This window comes from Takifugu rubripes, chromosome 10 (genome assembly GCF_901000725.2).
Source record: "Takifugu rubripes chromosome 10, fTakRub1.2, whole genome shotgun sequence".
In the NCBI taxonomy this organism is placed as follows: Eukaryota; Metazoa; Chordata; class Actinopteri; order Tetraodontiformes; family Tetraodontidae; genus Takifugu; species Takifugu rubripes.
In genome coordinates this window covers 10687851-10705983 of record NC_042294.1, presented here as the reverse complement: position 1 = coordinate 10705983, position 18133 = coordinate 10687851, and the positions used below count along the sequence as shown (strand labels likewise).

Genomic DNA, 18133 nt, shown 5'->3' with positions numbered 1-18133 from the left:
TTGCAGGTCCAGGAGCCGCAGACGGACCGGCAGCTGATCGAGACGTCTCCCGTCCTTCAGAAGCTGACCCAGTTCGAGAGCTCCATCGGGGTTCTGTTCACACACGTGCGTCTGCTGGCCCGGGCCTTCACCCTGAGGACTGTGGGATTCAACCATCTGACCCTGTAAGTGCAGCTGTGCTTTGGTTCTGATGCCAGCACAACCCTCCATGGGAAGGGAATAGTGGGGGGATTTAAGGGGATTTGTGCAGTAATAACGCCTAAACTTGGAATATTTCTGGTTTTCTGGGCTCCGGCCCCACTGCCTGATGGGAAACAAGGTGCCGTTCTCTTTTGTTGGACCACATAACCGTGTTTGCAGATAACTTCCTCTGCTTTCCTCCAGTTAATTGGTGCATCTGACTGTGATGCTTCTCCCCATCTCCGCTTCCTCTTTGACATTTTCTCAATAGCCAGCAGACGTGTAAACTCTCGCAAAAGCTCCTTAAAAGTGGGCCGAAAGAGAACTTCTTGGCTGTAATAAGTGCGCGGTCACGGGGCCACCGCGCCGTAACCCGGCTTGTTTTGTTTTATGGAGATGTAGCTAAGTAATGACATGGTTCATTCCAATTTAAAGTGTCGTGGAGTGTGAGAGTGCTACGTGCTCATCATCCCTCGGAGCTTTACAATGAAACACAATAGTGAGTTTGACAGCTAAAGCAAATTAGCCTTGGCAGCACACCTCTGATATCTTATTGGCAGGCTGCACTCTGTAATTGCTTGCTTAGGTTTGCCACAAGGACATTGCACCGTGTGTGTGTGTGTGTGTGTGTGTGTGTGTGTGTGTGTGTGTGTGTGTGTGTGTGTGGTGTACGCACCTCAACACATACAGTTCACTGCTGCGTATCTTCTAATCCATCACTTTAATGTCAAACCCCTCTTCTCTGGTGGTCGGTGGAGTCGATTAGAGGTCTGCAGGGTTGTCTCCTGCTGGGTGTTACTTTGAGGACTTTCCAGCTCAAGGTTGATATCCGTGTTTCTCTCTCGCCCAGTTGAAGTCGCTTCCTGCAGCTAAATGCAGCAGAGATGCATAAACAGGCACGGAACGCTGGCAGGGAATGCTAAAGAACAACCGGAGAGCCCAGGAAAAGTTAGCTTCAAAATTTTAGCTAATGGAGCTGAAATATATCCACGACAACAAAGCAACATCAGGGCGAAATAGCCGCTGCATCCTGATGTTCCGAGTCTTCCTGGTGGACGACCACGCTAGTAGTGATACGGGAGGACGTCCTTCTGCCTGTCTGGGTGGGGTGTGACATCACCATTGACTCTCCATGGAATTATTTCTGCTGGGAACAGGCGCGCCGGGCGAATTTGCATATCGGCTTCCTCTCCTGGCCTCCACCGCTGTGCCGTCCAAAATCTAATTAAATTAATCCTAATTTATCACCGTCTGCTTTTGCGCTCAAACCAGATTAAACGTTATCATCAAACAACAGCACCTGTTGGTACATTTTTAGGCTAATTTGCTGCCTGGCGCCGGCCGGTCGACCCAGATTCGGCCGGCTGACTGGAAATTCGGAGCAGAGCAACAGTTGCCCAAGAACCAAAGGTTATCCCCAAGTAGGTCAGACGGGCGGCGCGGAGAGGAGAGGGAGGTCCGAGCAGAAGGTAGAACGGGCCCTGTTTGACCTTTGACCCCCCCGCTTCACTCAGGCCCAGTGGACAGGCTGACCTACAAGAGGAAACACACAATAATTCTCTGCCATTAGTTTGTTTTTCATTTTTTCCTGACAGTTCTCGTTGGTTTCCTCGATAGTTCCGGACAGGTAAACATCCTGGAAGGTCGGTTGGTGATCAGAGCGCCCGTTCCGTCTTTTTTTCCTTAAGGATTCCGTAAGGCTGATGCAAGAAGCAGAGGGGGGAAACCTCCCCGCTTCGTTCGTTTTCTGTTTACCGCAACGAAAAGAGTCTGAAATTTCATTAGATTTCGTCGATCTTTTCATGTTGCGACATTTAGTCTCATCTGGCGGAGCTTTCTTCTTCTGCCGCCGCCGCCGCCGCCGTGCTGCAACGCGCCGCAGCAGGTTGCAGCAGACGCCACGTTCGCGCCCTCAGTCGGAGCACGCGAGACAAAAAAAGGGGGTCGCGACAGTTCCGCCGCCACGCTGGGGCTGTGGAAGGTGTTTGGGATAAAGGAGGAACGCACGCTTCAGCTTCCACAGCTGCGTTGGGTTTCTGCTGTGGGAGGAGAATAAGACACGGACAGTCCTCCTCCTGTCCTCCTCCTGTCCCTCCATTGATCCCGTCCCCTCCCAGCACGTGATTGGCTGGAAGAGTGGGCTCCCAACAACAGCTCGAACCTCCCCTCGTCTCCTCCCAGCCCCTCCCCCGCCTCTCAAAGTCTTCTAATTGAGAGGTTCTGTGGTTATTTTTAATGTGGGATTGTGCACCGGGCGCCGTCCTCCATCTTAATGGCGCCCAGATGTGAGGAGGAGCGCCGATGAATATGTTTCTGCGTCCTTCGCTGGTACTCGGATTATTAAACTGGTTCTCTGGAAGCAGCCGAGCCTCCTGACGTCCAAAACTGTGCTTGACGCAAGTCCGAGGCTCATCAAAGCTCACATCAAAGAGCACCACGGCGGACTTTTAGGGCGCCTTTTTTTTCCCCTCGGCCTGTAAAGAAAACCGAGGCCGGCAGCTGATGATTTATGAGCGTTGTGCTGCTGCGTGAGAGCGGGAAAAACACTGAAATAAATTAGCCGGGCAGCCACGCGGGTATCTCTCCATCACTAATGGTTTTCTCCGGGGAAAGTAAATATTTAGAAATCACAAAAGAAGAGTCAGGACGCCCGTGAGTGCTCTGCGTTCCAGAACCATCACGCCGCTCCTCTGGGACAGCTTATCAATATTTACACGCCGCTGCTGCGATCGGTCGATCGCTTTGATGTCACGCAGACCGGATCAAAGCGAAGCATTTCGAACTGCATTGCATTGTGGGAATGCAGCGACACCGAGGGTACAGCTGCGCCACGTCCAGGAAGTGAGGCCGCTGTTCAGAAGAGAAGAGTTTTACCCCGGGAAAGGTTGTCCGCTGTATCCGAACATCGAGTTTTAAAGGTAAAATGATGGAAATCGGATCTGGTTAAAGGGTGGAAAAGCTGAATTCATCCGTCAAATGTGCCGCAGCCTTTAAAATTCAGAAGAAGTCGGACAATAAAGCCCGAACCTCTGCTGCGTTTGATGTCAGTTCCTGCCTGCGCAGCCCTGTGAAGTCCTGACATCTTTAGGTGGATACGTGCCCCGCTGCTGCGTGCCCCCCCCCCATCCACCCAGCGCTTCCTGCCTGCCTGCCTGGCACGGCACCAGCCCACATCTGCAATGCTAATCTAAAATTCTGTTTAATTAATGACCTGCCTTCCACTGCCGGGGAGAGCGGCAGCGGCTGGGTTCCAGGCTTTCAGAAGTTTCCTGGAAGTTACCGGAGGTTTGTTGTTGGTTCCTTCCACTTCCTGTTCTGATCATCGGCCTCTGCTTCCTTGTCCAGCGGCCACAACCAGAGGATGGAATTCCTGGGAGACTCCATCATGCAGCTGGTGGCCACTGAATACCTCTTCATCCACTTCCCGGACCACCACGAAGGACATTTAACGGTAAGATCCGGCGTTGCGTCCGCATGGGTGGAATCCCATTTGTTTCTATTTAAACGTGTGCCTGAGCAGAATTCCCAAAACGGGACCCCGATCCCGATCCCGGTGCCAGCTCACCTGCCCGGCGGGTCTCGATTACACACCTTTGTCAGCTGAAGCTGTCAGAAAAAGGCGGCCGTGTTAGCGAGCGGCTCGTAACCACGCTACAAAGCCACCGATCACACTTCGAACAGAGCGAGCCTGACAGCGTCACGCCGCTCGCCGTCTTTCAATCGAGCGCCCGACTGTCGGCGACCCGGGAGGCTTCGCGCTGGCCTGAAAAGTACAGAAGAAGCTGTCACAGTGGGATATTTACTCCTTCCAGATGGAAGTCCTGACGTCATTCGTTTAAAAGCTTCCTGCTGAAAGCTGCAGCGATGCCGATACCCAAGAGTCAGGACCAGGAGCATTTGAAATGGATTTCAGCTCAGGCCGAAAAAGTGCTTATTCAACCAGTGTGAGTGCGCGCGTGTGTGAGTGAGTGTGAGTGTGTGTGTGAGTGTGAGTGTGTGTGTGAGTGTGTGTGTGCTTTAAAGAGGACACATCACAGCGAGACAGGAGACAGTTGAACAGAGTTGTTTTCCCCTTCTCGTGGCTATATTTAACATGTTTTCCGTTTTTCTTTCCCACAGTCGCGAATGCACCGAACACGTCGCCGAGTCGCGATGCAATATTAAACGCCGCGTTTCCTGCCCTGTTTTGTTTGATGAATTATTCCATTCGGGGGGTTTTATTTCGATGTGTAAACGCAGCCTCCCGCTGTGCTCGCAGCTTCTTCGCAGCTCGCTGGTCAACAACCGCACGCAGGCCAAAGTGGCGGAGGAGCTGGGGATGCAGGAGTTCGCCATCACCAACGACAAGACCAAACGACCCGTCGTCCTCCGCACCAAGACTCTGGCCGACCTCCTGGAGTGTACGTGAATGTCGCTAAACTTCCTTTGGTCACTTTTAAGAGGCTGCATTAAGATCAAGTATTGATTTCCTTGTTCCTTTGGCGTTCGATGTCAAAGCTGGACACTTCCCGACCGAACACGTGTTTTTCTTTTGACGCTTTTTACCAAAAAGGCCCCAGAAATGAGCCCGGTTTTTGTAGCGGCTGTCTGTTGTTGACGCCATCTTTGGTCGGTCTGCTTGCTAGAAGTTGGTCAAAGGAAAAATGACTCTGGTGAGAAATCAAGCGCTAGCTTTGAAGCTAAAGCAGCCTTGAAATCAGCCGGACCGACCCGGAGAGCCAACGTGAGTAGAACTGGCCAGCAGGGGGCGCTGTGGAGGAGCGGCGGCGGAGATGTCAGGCGGGAAGGAAGCCCGACGCCGCGTCTCCCGGGCCAGCCTTCATCGGCGGCGCCGTGCCTTCTATCATTTGCTTTTCAAACGAACCTTGAAGGTTCTGTGGGGGTGGGGGGGGGTCCGGGAGGGGTCAGCGCTGCAGCATATGAGCAGTGGTGCCCTGCAGCTACTGTGGGCCCTGAAATATTACCTATTATTCTTCCTCCTGTCCTCACCCTCCTCATCATGGAGATGAGTAAATGCTCTGGCAGCTAATAGAAGAGGGCGCCTAAAGGGGGGGGGTTGTTTGGGGGGGGGGGGGTTTAAATCTTTTTCAGCTCGTTTGTTTTCACCGGTTCCTCTCAATTTAGCCCGACGCGCCGTTTCATGGCGGATATTCGGGGCCGTTTCCGTGAACCCTGTTTGGCTCTCACTTTACCAATTTCCTCTCTGATGGAATAAAAAAGCGCGCAAGCGTATTTTCCTTTTATTTCCACCTCGTCCCTCGCCGCGCGCGGCCCGAACTCATATCTTTCTAAATGTTTTATTTACTTTAGGCGCGGGAGAGGAGCACTTCAGCGCCTTTGTTACATAAACTAATAGCCGGCTCCGTCTCTCTGCAGCTTTTATCGCCGCTCTGTACATCGACAAGGACCTGGAGTACGTGCACACCTTCATGAACGTCTGCTTCTTCCCTCGGCTCAAGGTGAGTCGGCACGTTCCGGCCTCAGATCGCCTCCGCGGACCTTTCCTGGCGTTCCTGCGGCTTCTGGCCTCACGGAGGAGGGAGAGGAGCTGGACCACCATGGAGACTTGAGCCTCCTCCAGTCGGGCCGCCTCCTTTCCATTGGTCCGAAAACCCTGGTGCCGTTAATGTGCTCCACTTGTGCGTCCACCGGTTGGACAAATGGCTGGAGCACCATCAGGATGCAAATCAGGGGAAGTGTTTTGGGATGGGCCGGTTTCCCGAGCCCGGGCTCTGGAGATGTCGCAGCGGTCCGGTGCACCGTTGTAATTGCTGTCTCGGCGCGCCTCCCCGGGGAGAACCCTCCAGAACCGGGCTCTGCGTCGCCGGCGCTGTTAGGGAGCCAGACCTCATTTCCACTTGCAAGAGGGAAAAGTTTGGAAAACAGCCGCAGTTCCGCTCACAGCCTCCCGCAGCCGCTCATCCAATTTGGATGGAAATTACGGCGGCACGGAAAAATAAAACAAGAGGCGTAAACGCCTCGTGTTCTCTTGGAGGGGGGGGGGGGGTCGGTACCCCACTCTCCCGTCAGAACCGCCACCTTTCTCAGCTTAAGGCGAAAGGAGTCGGGGTGTAGATGCCCCCCGGAGAGAGGCAAAGTGGTGGGGAGGAAAAATAGGAAAGGAATAGGAAAGCTCGAGATGGAGCAATGGGAGGGGGGGGCAGGAGAGGAAGAAGCTCTCTTTGTAGAAAAGTAATAGGAGCGGACAGTTCTGGATTCCACCTCAGCCATTTTATGATGAGGCCTCTTCCTTGTTAATGGAAGGGCTTTTAGAATTCCCCCCGGATAAGAGAAATGTATCAGGGCTGCTCACCTGGGAGACTCCCGACGCTCTTTACATCTGGACCGGGATCGGCTCTTGTCTTAAGTAGGCTGTGATTTGTCCTCGCAGATGGAGCGCATGTGGAAAAAATACTGAGCAGATTAAAGGGAAGAAAGCTTCAGCGGGTCACAACCAGAGTGGGATAAAAGCTTTCCTCCCCGTTTGTTCCTCACGTTTCCCGGTTTCCTTCTGTGCGTCGCAGGAGTTCATCCTGAACCAGGACTGGAACGACCCCAAGTCTCAGCTGCAGCAGTGCTGTTTGACCCTGAGGACGGAGGGCAAGGAGCCCGACATCCCGCTGTACAAGTAAGACCCCGAAACGCTCCCGGCCGCTTCCGAACAAATGGGAAAAAAGTCCCCCGATCGGGTCTTAATATGGAGGCGTCGACACAGGGAATCAGCCTGGAAGTGTGTTGTTAGGAGGGTTTCCATGGAAAATCCTGCCAACTTTCCTATGCTAGCGTGTGTGTGTGTGTGTGTGTGCGCGCGCGTGTGTGTGTGTGTGTGTGTGTGTGTGTGTGTGTGTGTGTGTGTGTGTGTGTGTGTGTGTGTGTGTGTGTGTGTGTGTTCTAAACGGTCTCTGTCACATAACTTCCACCTTTAATGTGGTTTCCAAACTTCCAAGGACGTCCTGGCTGCACGTGTCCGGGAGGACAATCGCTTTTCAGGTTTTCGAGGTGTTCGAGGCGTCGAGCGGACGGCCGCCGTGTTTCCGCTGTTCCCGCTGGCCGCCGGACCCTGAGCGCGGCGAATAGCGGCGTAAAGGTCTCCGTTGTTGTGATGAATAAACACGCCCAGAGAGACCTCGCGTGTGGCGAAAAGGTCAAGGAGCAGGGCGTCGCTTGACGGAACGCTTTTCAAAGCTGCCGTGGAGCGCTGCGCTTTGTCGCCATGGAAACTGTCAAGCGGCGCCGGTCGGCTGGAGGGTCGCTGCAGAGGGAGCGCTCATTTGTGCCGCCCTGCCTCTAATCAGCGGCGCCGTCCCCGCAGCGGCGGCTATTATGTTTTTTGTTCTCTAAACTCCGCCCTCTCGGCCGTGGACGCCGTTTTCTCCGCCTGACCCGGCGACCAGCACTTCCCTGGTCTCTATTACCCCTGGAAGAGCGGCCCAGGAACGGGCCCGGCAGAAAGGACGCTTTAGAAACCACGAACAAACGGCGGCGGCGGCGTGTTTATCCGTCTGTTTGGGGGGGGAAAGTGTGTGTGTGTGTGTGCGTGCATGTGTGTGTGAATTATTGATAACGTGTCATAAGTGACCGCAGAGCATTAAAAATAGATGCGTCTCCTGAAATAAGTAAATTGTCTGTGAATAATTCAGGTGACTGGCAGCGCCGGCGTGGCGATGTTTATGCTAATGTTAACATTTGCAGACACGTGCGCGGTGTTGTCAGCGAGGTCCCCACAGAGATGGAGCTTCCCCCCCCCTCACTCCTGTGTGTGTTTGTGTTTGCAGGACCCTGCAGACGGTGGGACCCTCGCACGCTCGCACCTACACCGTCGCCGTCTACTTCAAAGGCGACCGGATCGGCTGCGGCAAAGGCCCGAGGTGAGGACGCCGAGGCCCCCCCCCCCAGAAGGAAATCAATCGATTGCTTAGCGATCGGGTCAGGGAAAGGTGGTTTGGGAGCCTCCTCAAACCCTGCTAGGAGGGTTCGGATTGGCCGACAGTAAACCTGCGGAGAAATGAAGCCTAAATCCATCAAACATCTCGCCACCGCGGCGGCGTGGAAATCCCCCCCCCCCCCCCGCTCTCCTGCTCTAAGCTGCCGATAAGTTTGTCCCCCCCGTTAGATCTTTGACAGCTTACTGTTTTTGTGTGTACATGACTTAAGCTCGCAGCCTCCTCCGCTGCTGGGCGCCGATCACACGGCCGCGGACGCAGGCGGCGATGGCGCCGGCGCCCGCCGCCGAGCCGCCAATAGGCTTACCTGTCTCCCTTTATTCACATGTGCTCTGTGTTACCTGCGATTGTTTGGCAAAGGGCGTCTTTCCAAACAGGAATAAAGCACTCCGGATAATCCGCTCAATATTCCGGCTGCTCGCTAAAAGAGGACGATATGCTAACGTCTCTTTCTCTTCCTCCTCTCTGCTCTTAAAATACGCTAATCTAGCATCCAACAGGCAGAAATGGGAGCTGCGATGGATGCACTTGAAAAATGTGAGTTGTTTTCTCTCTCTCACACACACACACGCACACACACACACACACACACACACACGTAAGCCCTCAAGCTCAGTGCTGAAAATTAGCCTTGGCTGCACAGGATTCAAGATGGCTGTCAAGGAGCGGCGGCACATATAGGACATTAGGCCGTTTGAAGTGCTCGCCCGGCGTGGACGCACGGGGGGGGGCGATGGCGCCGCCACACGTCCCCCCCCCCCCCGACCGCGTCTGTCCGCTGCTCCCGCTCGGTCGTGTTTGTGCCGCCGCGGCTCCTCAGGGACGACAAACGGCTTTAAGGCGCTCTCGAGGTCGAGGCGCCATTTGAATAAGGTGATATTAAAGATGGAGGCAGGATCACGCCGCTGCTCCTCGCACCAAACAGGAAGTGACCTAGATTGGGCCAAACAAATGTGACCTTATTGGGAGAAAAAGTTTCTCTTCCCTTCTGTTTACGACGGAACCTTCTCCTTCTCCACGTGCACACGTGCGCTCCCCCCCCCCCCCCCCCCCCCCCACGTCACCATGATTGATCGACGCTCATTGGGAGTAAATGAACATTTCCTCTCTCATAAATTGCCGTTTCGTGCGAGCAGATTAGCGACGCCGCCGAAAGGTCACGCGGTTTAAAGCGCGGCGGCTGGAAACGCCCCTCCCCCGCGCTCCCCCCCCCCCCCCCCTCCCCCGCATTCCCGTTGACTTTGTCACTTCATTTAAGCAGCTCCCAGCTCGGCGCCGAGCCCGACGCGCTCTCTCATCCGCAGACGTAACCGTCGGTTTCAGGTCGCGCTGACTGATCTCGGCGCCGGGAAAAACGGCGCCATCGGCTTCAGCCGGCGCTGTTGCCAAAACGGGCCGCCTGCGAGGGTTCAGGTGGACGTGGACGCGCCTGCTGACTCCGCCTCTCGGCCAGGACGTCTCCGAAGGCCTCGGTGTCACGCCATCCATCACGGAGCGTCTTGTTGGCCACGCCGCCGCCGCAGAGGCGTGCGCTCCTCTCCGCAGGATCCCACCTGTCAGGATCCATTTCCATGTTTTATTTAAAGGCTCCTGGACGATCCGGAGCGCTTTGACTCTCCGCTCAACATTTTTGTCTCCTCGTATCTGCCGCAGACAGGATCCAAGGCGCCGCGGCGGCGAGCCAGACAGCTCAGAGCTCGTTAGGCGGGTCGAGATCTGAGCTCCGCCGGGCCTGATCCGCCGGTGGCTCGGGCCTGTTCGCACGCCGCCGTCTGATGGCTCCTGTTTTGACAGTCTCCTGCCTGTATCCGTCAAGCCGGAATTAAATGTTAACCAAGGCCCCGACCGGGAAGAGACGGGAGCACAAACACGCGGGGCGGAGGGCAGCCAGGCGGGGGTGGGGGCAGGACCGGGGGGACGCGTGCCGCCATGTTTGGGGCAGGGGCAAATATAGATCCAAACGGCTCAGGCCTTTCCTGGAGCTGCCAGAGTCCTGATCCAGGCCGCGTTTTCCCCCCCGTCCGGTGGATTCTTTCACCCTTTTAAGACCCTTCGGAGCAGCGCGGCTCCTCTCCATGTTCTCCAGGATCCTCCGGACGCTTCCAGGGGCCGTTAAACTCCGGGAAGGAATCAAACAAAAGTCCTTGTTTATTCCATCCGGACTGGCAGCCGTGGACAGAGCCACCAGGGGGCGCTGTTTCCAGGCGTGGCGTGGGCGTTAGCTACATGCCCGTATCGGAGGCGCCGTCTGAGCGCCGATCTCAGAACTTGTAATTATGTTATCAGATCTCATCGGCGCCGCGCTGGAACCAAACGAGGCCCGACTAATTTCTCCACGCAGCCTCGTTATTAGTGAACTAACAACATGAGGGTAATTTAGCTGCAATATGGGCGGCCATGTTTCCTCTCATTCGCTCAAAGCGACAGCCGCCGCTCGCCGTGACGACGGCGGCGGGCGCGTGCTCAGCCCCGCTCCCACGCTGACCTTGTCTTTCCCACCCCTTCCCCTCCTTATTTGTTCTCCTCCGTCTCCCGCCGTTTCCCCCCCCTCCCCCCACGCCAGATAACTTCCCGCAGATGGCTCATCAGAAGCGCTTCATCGAGCGGAAATACAGGCAGGAGCTGAAGGAGATGAGACGGGAGCGGGAGCAGCAGGAGAGGGAGAGCGACGAGGAGGAGGACTGCAGGAAGTGACGGCGCCTTCGCTCCCAGGGACGTCAGCGGAACGCCGTTAGAGAGAGACGAGTTGTGGACGAACTTCCTGTTTCGGGGAGGTTCTCATTGACTCCAGCGGGGGAACGCCCGTGAACGGCGCTACATTTTAGCATTAGCTGGTCGGAGGCTGCCGCACGTGGCTCCTCCTGATTGGTTGAACAGGCCCCATCATGCAACGGAACGCTCAGCAAACGCCAATCAACAAATTAAATTAACACATCGGCTCGTTTCAGATGTTTTTTATTGCGGATCTTTTAGACACTTGAACACGTCAAATAAATGGAGCTCATTAATAATGTAAATAAAGTTTGGATTTCTGTGTTTTCTCTCTGCGGGTCGGTTTTGTTTTTTCATGCTAACTGTGAATCGGCGGCGCTAACGCGCCCAAAACAACCGGGAGTCGGTCGTAATCGTTCCGCCACATCTGTTCACATCTGCCACTCATCCAACAATCCTCAAAACCAGCTTTTCTCCCAATCTGATTGGCTGCCTGCTTGATCTTAATTATAGATTGTTTAATTAACAATCTGGCTCCAGTCGCCTCTGGATCCGGTTCCGTAATGAGGATCGTTACCGCCTGACACCTCCGCCCGCTAGCCGACGCGTCGCTAAAACGCTAAAACAAACCACACGGCAACATTTTTGAAGATATTTAATCGTGTCATATAAATATTCAGTACAAAATATCACGTTTTACAAAGCAGATCGATGAATGGCCGTGACTTTTTTTTAAACTTTTTTTGGGGGGGTGGGGGGGGGGGGGGTGTAACACTACCAAAACCTCCCGGTTAGCTTCTACGTTGACAATAACGCCACTGCTGAACCACACTGTCACCAACATAACGTACCGTTAGCGGAGGTTAGCCGACAGCGTCTACACATCAACAACCACGGAGCTACTGTACCTGGACGACGACGACATCACCGGCGACACCGTCTGATACCCTCGGAACGCCGCGCTCACGCGAGACACCGGCGCCGGGCGGGCTCTTCCACGGAGGAGAGGTGGTTCTGGTGAGCGGCGCCGTCGCCTTCCTGTGCTTCCGAAGGGTTCCGGAACACGTTAAATGCTTATCGCCGCCGTCTGAAATGGCCACTTACACAACGGAAGCTGCCAACCAGCTAGTAAACAAAAATAAATAAAAATGTTGACGTCGCCGCCGCCGCGGAGCGATTCTTCCTGTCAGGCTGGAGAATTAGGGTTCTGGTAATTATTCCATGAATGTCAGCCTCCTCGCCGTTTGGCCTTTGCTAACGCCGCTAGTTTAGCATTGCTACTCTTTGTCCAGGACCGTAATTTGACAATATTGCTTTTTTTTTCTCCTCTTTTCCTTTCCTTTCCCAAATCGCATTAACGGGCCGAACTCTCGCACTTCCCCGCTGCGGGATAATGTCCTGACCTTCTCTCCGAGCCGAGGACACACCTCTGCGTTGGAAAACCTGATTCCGCGCCCGTAAAAAGGTCAGGAACCCCACGTGGAAACAGCTGCTCGTCCCTCAGGAAATCAGCCGTGTAAAGGCTGCGCGCTCCGGCCCGGAGCCGGGAGAGCTGCCGGAAATCTCAGGGAAAACACGGGTGGCCTTTGATTGTGGCGCATTCCCATAGTTGGAATTTACCGTTCCGCGGTCGGGGCGTCCGCTGGTTGTGTATCACTCCGCTGGTGGATCTATTTTCTCGCCCCTGTTTTTTTCGCGGCCTCGTGTGTGAAATGCGCCCGGTGTGATTACCGGCGCGGTTCTGACCCGGTCTTCCGTGACACATTTCCGTGGTGGGGAGGACGGGAACGTCCCAGCAGAATTGGCATGTTTTCCTCCTTTTTTTTCCCGCTTTCATCCGTGTTTTCGAGAAAAGAAAGAAGATCTGCGCGGCAAAGAGAAGCAGGGAGACGAAGGTTCTGACGACATTCAGCACAACGGTATTTGGTTATCGGACCTGCAGCCGACGCTCCGCCTAGAAACCAGAACCTCGGAGGCAAAAGTGAGGGGGGGGGGGGGGTCAGAACATCTGTACAGCGTATTGTAGCATCACCATACGGACACAAGCTAAGATAGAACTCACGATACGCAGCGAGTTTTTGTCGGAAACACTGAAAATACACCGGCGTGAGCGGCGGCGTTCGGAACCGCCGCCCGAAGTTCCCACGAAGCTCCAAGATTTGGGAAAAAAAAACTAGAAACGGGAGCGACAGTTGAGCCGGAAAAACCAAAGGAAATAAACCAAAACGCAGCTAACACTGGACACACGAAGCCTAAATGGTCGACCCGGCGGCGCTTCCTGTCACGGTCCCGGAAGCACCGCGGTGTGAAGTGTGTTCGTCCGCCCGCCCTCGCCGGCGCCGTTAGGACTCGCCGCCGCTGTCCTCGCCCCCGTACATGTCCGCCAGTTTCTTAAAGCGCGGCCCCCACTCGCTCAGGTAGTTGTAGTCCTGGTCGCCCTCCGTGGTCACCGACTCCAGCGAGCTGAGCGACTCCGCCACCGAGCCGTTGCCCTCGTAGGCGTAGGTGGCGAGGGAGTCGTAGGGCGGGGCCGTGGGGTCGCCGTCGTTGTCCTGGAGCCTCTGGCTGATAAAGTCCCTCACGTCCCCGTTGTTGTCGTAGGTCGGGGGCGGCGCCGGCCGGCGGAGGGGGGGGTAGAAGGTCTCCGGGAGGATGTCCCGCCTCTGCTTGCTCTCCTCGATGGCCTCGGGGTTGCGCAGCGTGCCGATATCAAAGGCCTGCGTGTCCTCCTCGCCGCCGCCCTCGTCGTTGTAGCTGACCACGTTGTCCCGCACGTCCTCCTTGGAGACGATCAGAGGCTCCTTCTTCCTCTGCCTCCGCAGGGCGGCGAACAGAACCACGATCACTGCGGGGAGGGGACAGAAACACAGGTTCTGGAGTTAGGCCACGCCCCTCAGCCTGGAGGCGTCGGCAGGGCGCCGCTGATGCTGGTGGACTTTGTAGATCAGAGCGGATGCATAATGCATCACTCGCCCTAGCTAATAAAAGCAAACTACGCTGGGGACGGCGTTAGCGTAGCATCTGAGCTGCCTCGGTTAGCTGGGAGGAGCTAAATGTCGGGGGTCGTCTTTAACGGAGACCTAACGGACGCCGCCTTCTTCACCTCCGATGCATCTTTAAAGATGGGAACCGGGTCCGCACGCCTTTTAATGGCGAGGTCCCGGGGGGAGCGTGGCAAGAACACGCCGCGCTCCTGTCCGGAGCATTAGCTAACACGCCTGGAACATGTCGAGCGGAGGTTGCGTTCCCGAGCTGGACTCACTGAGCAGGATGATGACGCAGAGCAAGATGGCCACCAGGGCGCCCGTGCTGAGGCCCGCCCTCGCCGTCAGCGCCTCGGCGTTGCACAGCTTCATGTTGCCCTCGCGGTCGCACGAGCACACTCGGACCGTCAGGGTGTTGGTGCTGCTCTGCATCGGGAAGTCTCCGTCCGAAATGACCACCGGGACGTGGTAGACGCTCTTCTGGAGGCTGTTGTAGCCGTTCCTCTGGGTGAGGATCCACGCCGTGTTGTCTGGAAAGAATAGCGCGCCTCGTTACCACGACGACGCGGCGGATAAACAAACACCACCACCATGGGTCGCTAGCTAACGCCGCGCTACCTTTGTTGTCGTGGACAGAGAAGTTAGCCTTCCCGGCGGCCTCCGGAGCCACTCGGAAGAAGAAGCGGTGTCCGGCGAGCGGCTCGTCGGGATCGGTGGCGCCGATGGTTTGAATCCTCTGAAAAGGAGCGAACAGGTAAAGAAACTCGGACGCCAGCCGGAGGACGCCGGCGCCGCTGCGGCGTGCAGGAAGCAACGGAATAAAACATTTTTCCTCCTGAGCTGAGTCACGGGAGCAAACACCTCTGCTAATGAGACCCTGCGCTGCCGCTAACGAGGGTCTTGTTTATTCCCACGGCCACGCCCACCTGATTAGCCTTGGCGTTCTCGCAGACGAACGTCTCGTAATTGGCGGCGAACGCGGGAGCGTTGTCGTTGACGTCCAGCACCCTGATGAAGACCGGCACCCTGCTGATCTGCTGAGGGTTGTCTGGGGAAAGACGGGAGGCGAGGTGAGCGGGATCGCTGAAGCTAGCCAAGCTAAACCGGATGTGCGGGACATCCGGAGGTCGGGGACTTACTGAACTCCGTGGCCATGACGGAGATGTTGTGCCAGGCGTTCTCCTCGCGGTCCAGCTCCCGGAGGACGTAGACCGAGCCGTTGCCCGAGTGGATGTTGAAGACTCTGTCCATGTCAGTGCGCCAGTCGATGGTGTACCTACGGAGGAATGGAGGATTCTGGGTAAACGAGCAGAGTGGGCGGGGTTTGTTTCCCTCCATCGTGGTGGGGTTTTATTCGCCGCTAACCTCAGCTAGCTTTCCTCGTACCTGCAAGTCAGCCTGGTTTCATTTTCCGGGGGGGCAAAGTCCGCGTCGCCTGCGCGGCGCCGTGTGACCGGGAGTCTATTTTTTCTCATTAGCTCGATGCTTTAGCGCGTTACACAGCCTAGCGCTCTCGGACAGGCCGTCCCGCGGTGACAAATCTATCCAAGTCCCTCTCACGAGCGAGCCGACGGGCTATCCAGTCGTGTTGTTTCTCCGCGCCCCTCCGACCGCAGCAATACATCAGTGTGATTAATGGGGGGGGGGGGGGGGCAGGAGGGCCGGCGTGAGCAGGAAGAGCCCCTGCAGGGAGACGGTGAACCCGGAGCACCCGGAGCTCCTGTTGCTACACGAGGAACCGACTAAACTCCTGACGGTTAGCGCCGAGTGCTAACGGCGCTAACCGTCGGGAGTTTTACCGCCAAACTATGGCCGACGTTCCTCCACCCGGAGATATTTTCGAGGGCTGGAAACTCAGATAACCATCTGATCGCCTTCCTCGCGCCAGGATGCCCCCAGGCCTCCCCCCTCGCCCCCCCCCCCTCGCCGCGCAGCTTTAAATGCCACCGGGTAGCTACCTCCCTGACGACGAGCGATAAAGGAGAATGATATCATATTTGACACCAGCAATAAAGTACTGGAACTTCAACCTTGAGAGGCGACTCCCTCAGCGCGCCATAAAAATGAAGAAAGTCTTTGAAAAAGAGTCGACGCCGCGCCTCGCCGCCATTACCGCCGCATAATGGAACCCTCGCCGGATCCCTGCGAGCGAGGTCGCGGAAGTGGGCTCGGCTCGGACGGCGGATAACGAGCCGCTTCTCCAGGAACTGCGCCGACGTGGTATAAAGCTTTATAGAACACAGGCGGCTAACGAGCTAGCTGAAGCCATCCGTACCTGATGGGGCTGCGCTTGTCGTCCAGGTCAGACGCGCTGACGGCGCCGATGACGGTGTTCTTGGCGGCGTCCTCTTTTACCTCCATGATGTAGCTGGGCCGTTCGAACACCGGCGGCTCGTCCACGTCCTCCACGGTGATCTTGACGCTAGCCTCGTCCCTGAAGGGCCCCATGGAGAAGAAGCGCGGGTTGAGGTGGACGTTCTCCACCTGCAGGCGGAGGCCGAACTGGTGCTTCTTCTCGAAATCCAGAGGCTGTTCCGAAACAAGGGAATCTCCGTTAGCGTTGGTTTGTGCCGCGGCTAACTAGATCAGGTCGGATTTGATGTATTAAAGCGCTCCTCGTTCGCCGTTGCTAACGAGACAGTTGACGGACACCTGTAGGTTACCGTGGTGATCATTATTTAATGTCATTTAACCTTCAGTAAAGACGTGTTTGTGTGGAAAATGTCCAGGAAGTTAGCTAACAGGAGCGCCTCCTCCTGCTCGTATTGAGCGTTTATGCTAAACAGCCCAGGCGAGACGTTTTGCTTTCTCCGTCTTTGATTTCCTGATCCCTGCCACACTCCACGAAACAATCAATCAGAGTCGGCGGCGGGCGCCGGCCGGGCGACATCTGCTCATTTCGCTCGAATTTTGGTGGTAAATGAAGAGATCAGCACATCAGATTAGAGCAAACGGACGGAGGAGATACGCAGGGTGGCTCCATGATGGAGAGTGTGGGCTGGAGATAAAACATCTCGTTTTCTCTGCCAGGGCCCAAATATGAAGATAAAACGCGGCTACATGTAGAAAATAACGTCCAAACTGGCGACCAGCGAGAGGATGAGTCACACGCTGGCTTAGAAATAAAGTTACAGCAGGTAGCACATACAGCTAGCGTTGGCCGCTAGCGTTAGCTGATAGTTTTAGCGTTTGTATGTTTGCAAAACGTTCAGAATTGACAGAATTATTGGAAGCAATGTTAGCTAGGTACGCTTAATGTTTGGCAGTGGCTAAGATTGGCTAGCAGTGGCAGCATTAGCTTTTTAAATTGACTTTTAAGTGTAAATGTATTTTGGAAATTAACCCTTTCTAAACCAGCCTTTAATTGAACTTCCTGCTAAACGGTTTGATTTTAGCCATGTGCTAACTGGAGCTAAATTAGCTTTGTTGCGCGTTAGCTCCCCACGCAGGAATCTTAGATCCTGTAATTTACGGACTTGATTAGCAGCCAGATTCCGCCGCCGTTGCCGGTGTTTCCCGCCGCCACTTGCGGGTCGCTGGCGAGCTTTTTCCTTTCATCTTTCTTTTTTTCCAGCCTTTTTCCCCGCTGAAGGCTTCCCTCAGCTGATGGAAATAATTGTTGACTGGTGCATTTTAATGACTGCTCGCCAGGCAGCGAGCGGGAGCAGCTGGATCAGAGCGCGCCGTCTCCGAGGCTGCCGACCGCACACATGAAAGGAGCCCGCCGCTCCGATGGTCGGAACCAGCCAACGAAAGCTCGGAACTCCACGCGGAAGGAGGCGCTTTTCCGAATAATAACCAAGCGTGAGTCAGCGGTTTTCTCCGGCCTCCGGGTCGAGGATCGTTGAGCTAGCGGCCGCGTCACCGCCTGCCGGCTTTGAAGCCCCGCGGCTAGCAAGGAGCTAAAGACGGGACAAGCCTCCCTCAAGATAAGCCCGGGTAATGAGGAGGCTTGTAAGGCGCCGGCCCGGACACCAAAGAGAAGCCAATTATGTCACCCTCCATTTAGCGATGACATGATGGAAGCTATCGATCGGGAGCTGCACAGATGGCGCTTGATAAGGCATCTGCCAGAATCCGGCGAACGCATCGGAAACACGCCGCCGCGCAGCCCCGGACGCCACGAATCAACAGGAGTGTGGGCGGGCTGGAGCCCAACCACTTCCTCCTGTCGGGGAATAACGACCCAAAGCTTCCGCGTTGAGGAGAGGTTAGCATCTGCGCGGCTAACTGTCTTCAGGCCCTCCACGCTTGTTGGGCGTTAAACGGGCGCCATACCTTCAGACGGTTTCGAGTAGCGACGGCGAGTCGGTG

The 18133-nt window shown here is 55.7% G+C and overlaps 2 protein-coding genes across 4 annotated transcripts in view; one reads left to right on the top strand and one right to left on the bottom strand.

Moving 5' to 3' along the window:
- drosha (drosha ribonuclease III) overlaps positions 1 to 11157 on the top strand; it is a 50377-nt gene extending 39220 nt beyond the window's left edge. For both annotated transcript variants that reach the window (XM_029842604.1, XM_029842603.1), the window contains exons 25-32: positions 7 to 164; positions 3526 to 3631; positions 4439 to 4580; positions 5557 to 5639; positions 6705 to 6808; positions 7956 to 8048; positions 8614 to 8660; positions 10687 to 11157. In XM_029842604.1, the coding sequence (XP_029698464.1) occupies positions 7 to 164; positions 3526 to 3631; positions 4439 to 4580; positions 5557 to 5639; positions 6705 to 6808; positions 7956 to 8048; positions 8614 to 8660; positions 10687 to 10817 (864 nt within the window). In that variant the 3' untranslated portion in view covers positions 10818 to 11157. The remainder of the gene's footprint in view (positions 1 to 6; positions 165 to 3525; positions 3632 to 4438; positions 4581 to 5556; positions 5640 to 6704; positions 6809 to 7955; positions 8049 to 8613; positions 8661 to 10686) is intronic.
- A 318-nt stretch (positions 11158 to 11475) lies between these two features.
- LOC101062213 (cadherin-6-like) overlaps positions 11476 to 18133 on the bottom strand; it is a 32436-nt gene continuing 25778 nt past the window's right edge. For both annotated transcript variants that reach the window (XM_029842607.1, XM_029842608.1), the window contains exons 7-12: positions 16095 to 16348; positions 14959 to 15095; positions 14746 to 14867; positions 14438 to 14555; positions 14098 to 14349; positions 11476 to 13680 (exon numbers count right to left, since the gene is read on the bottom strand). In XM_029842607.1, the coding sequence (XP_029698467.1) occupies positions 13178 to 13680; positions 14098 to 14349; positions 14438 to 14555; positions 14746 to 14867; positions 14959 to 15095; positions 16095 to 16348 (1386 nt within the window). In that variant the 3' untranslated portion in view covers positions 11476 to 13177. The remainder of the gene's footprint in view (positions 13681 to 14097; positions 14350 to 14437; positions 14556 to 14745; positions 14868 to 14958; positions 15096 to 16094; positions 16349 to 18133) is intronic.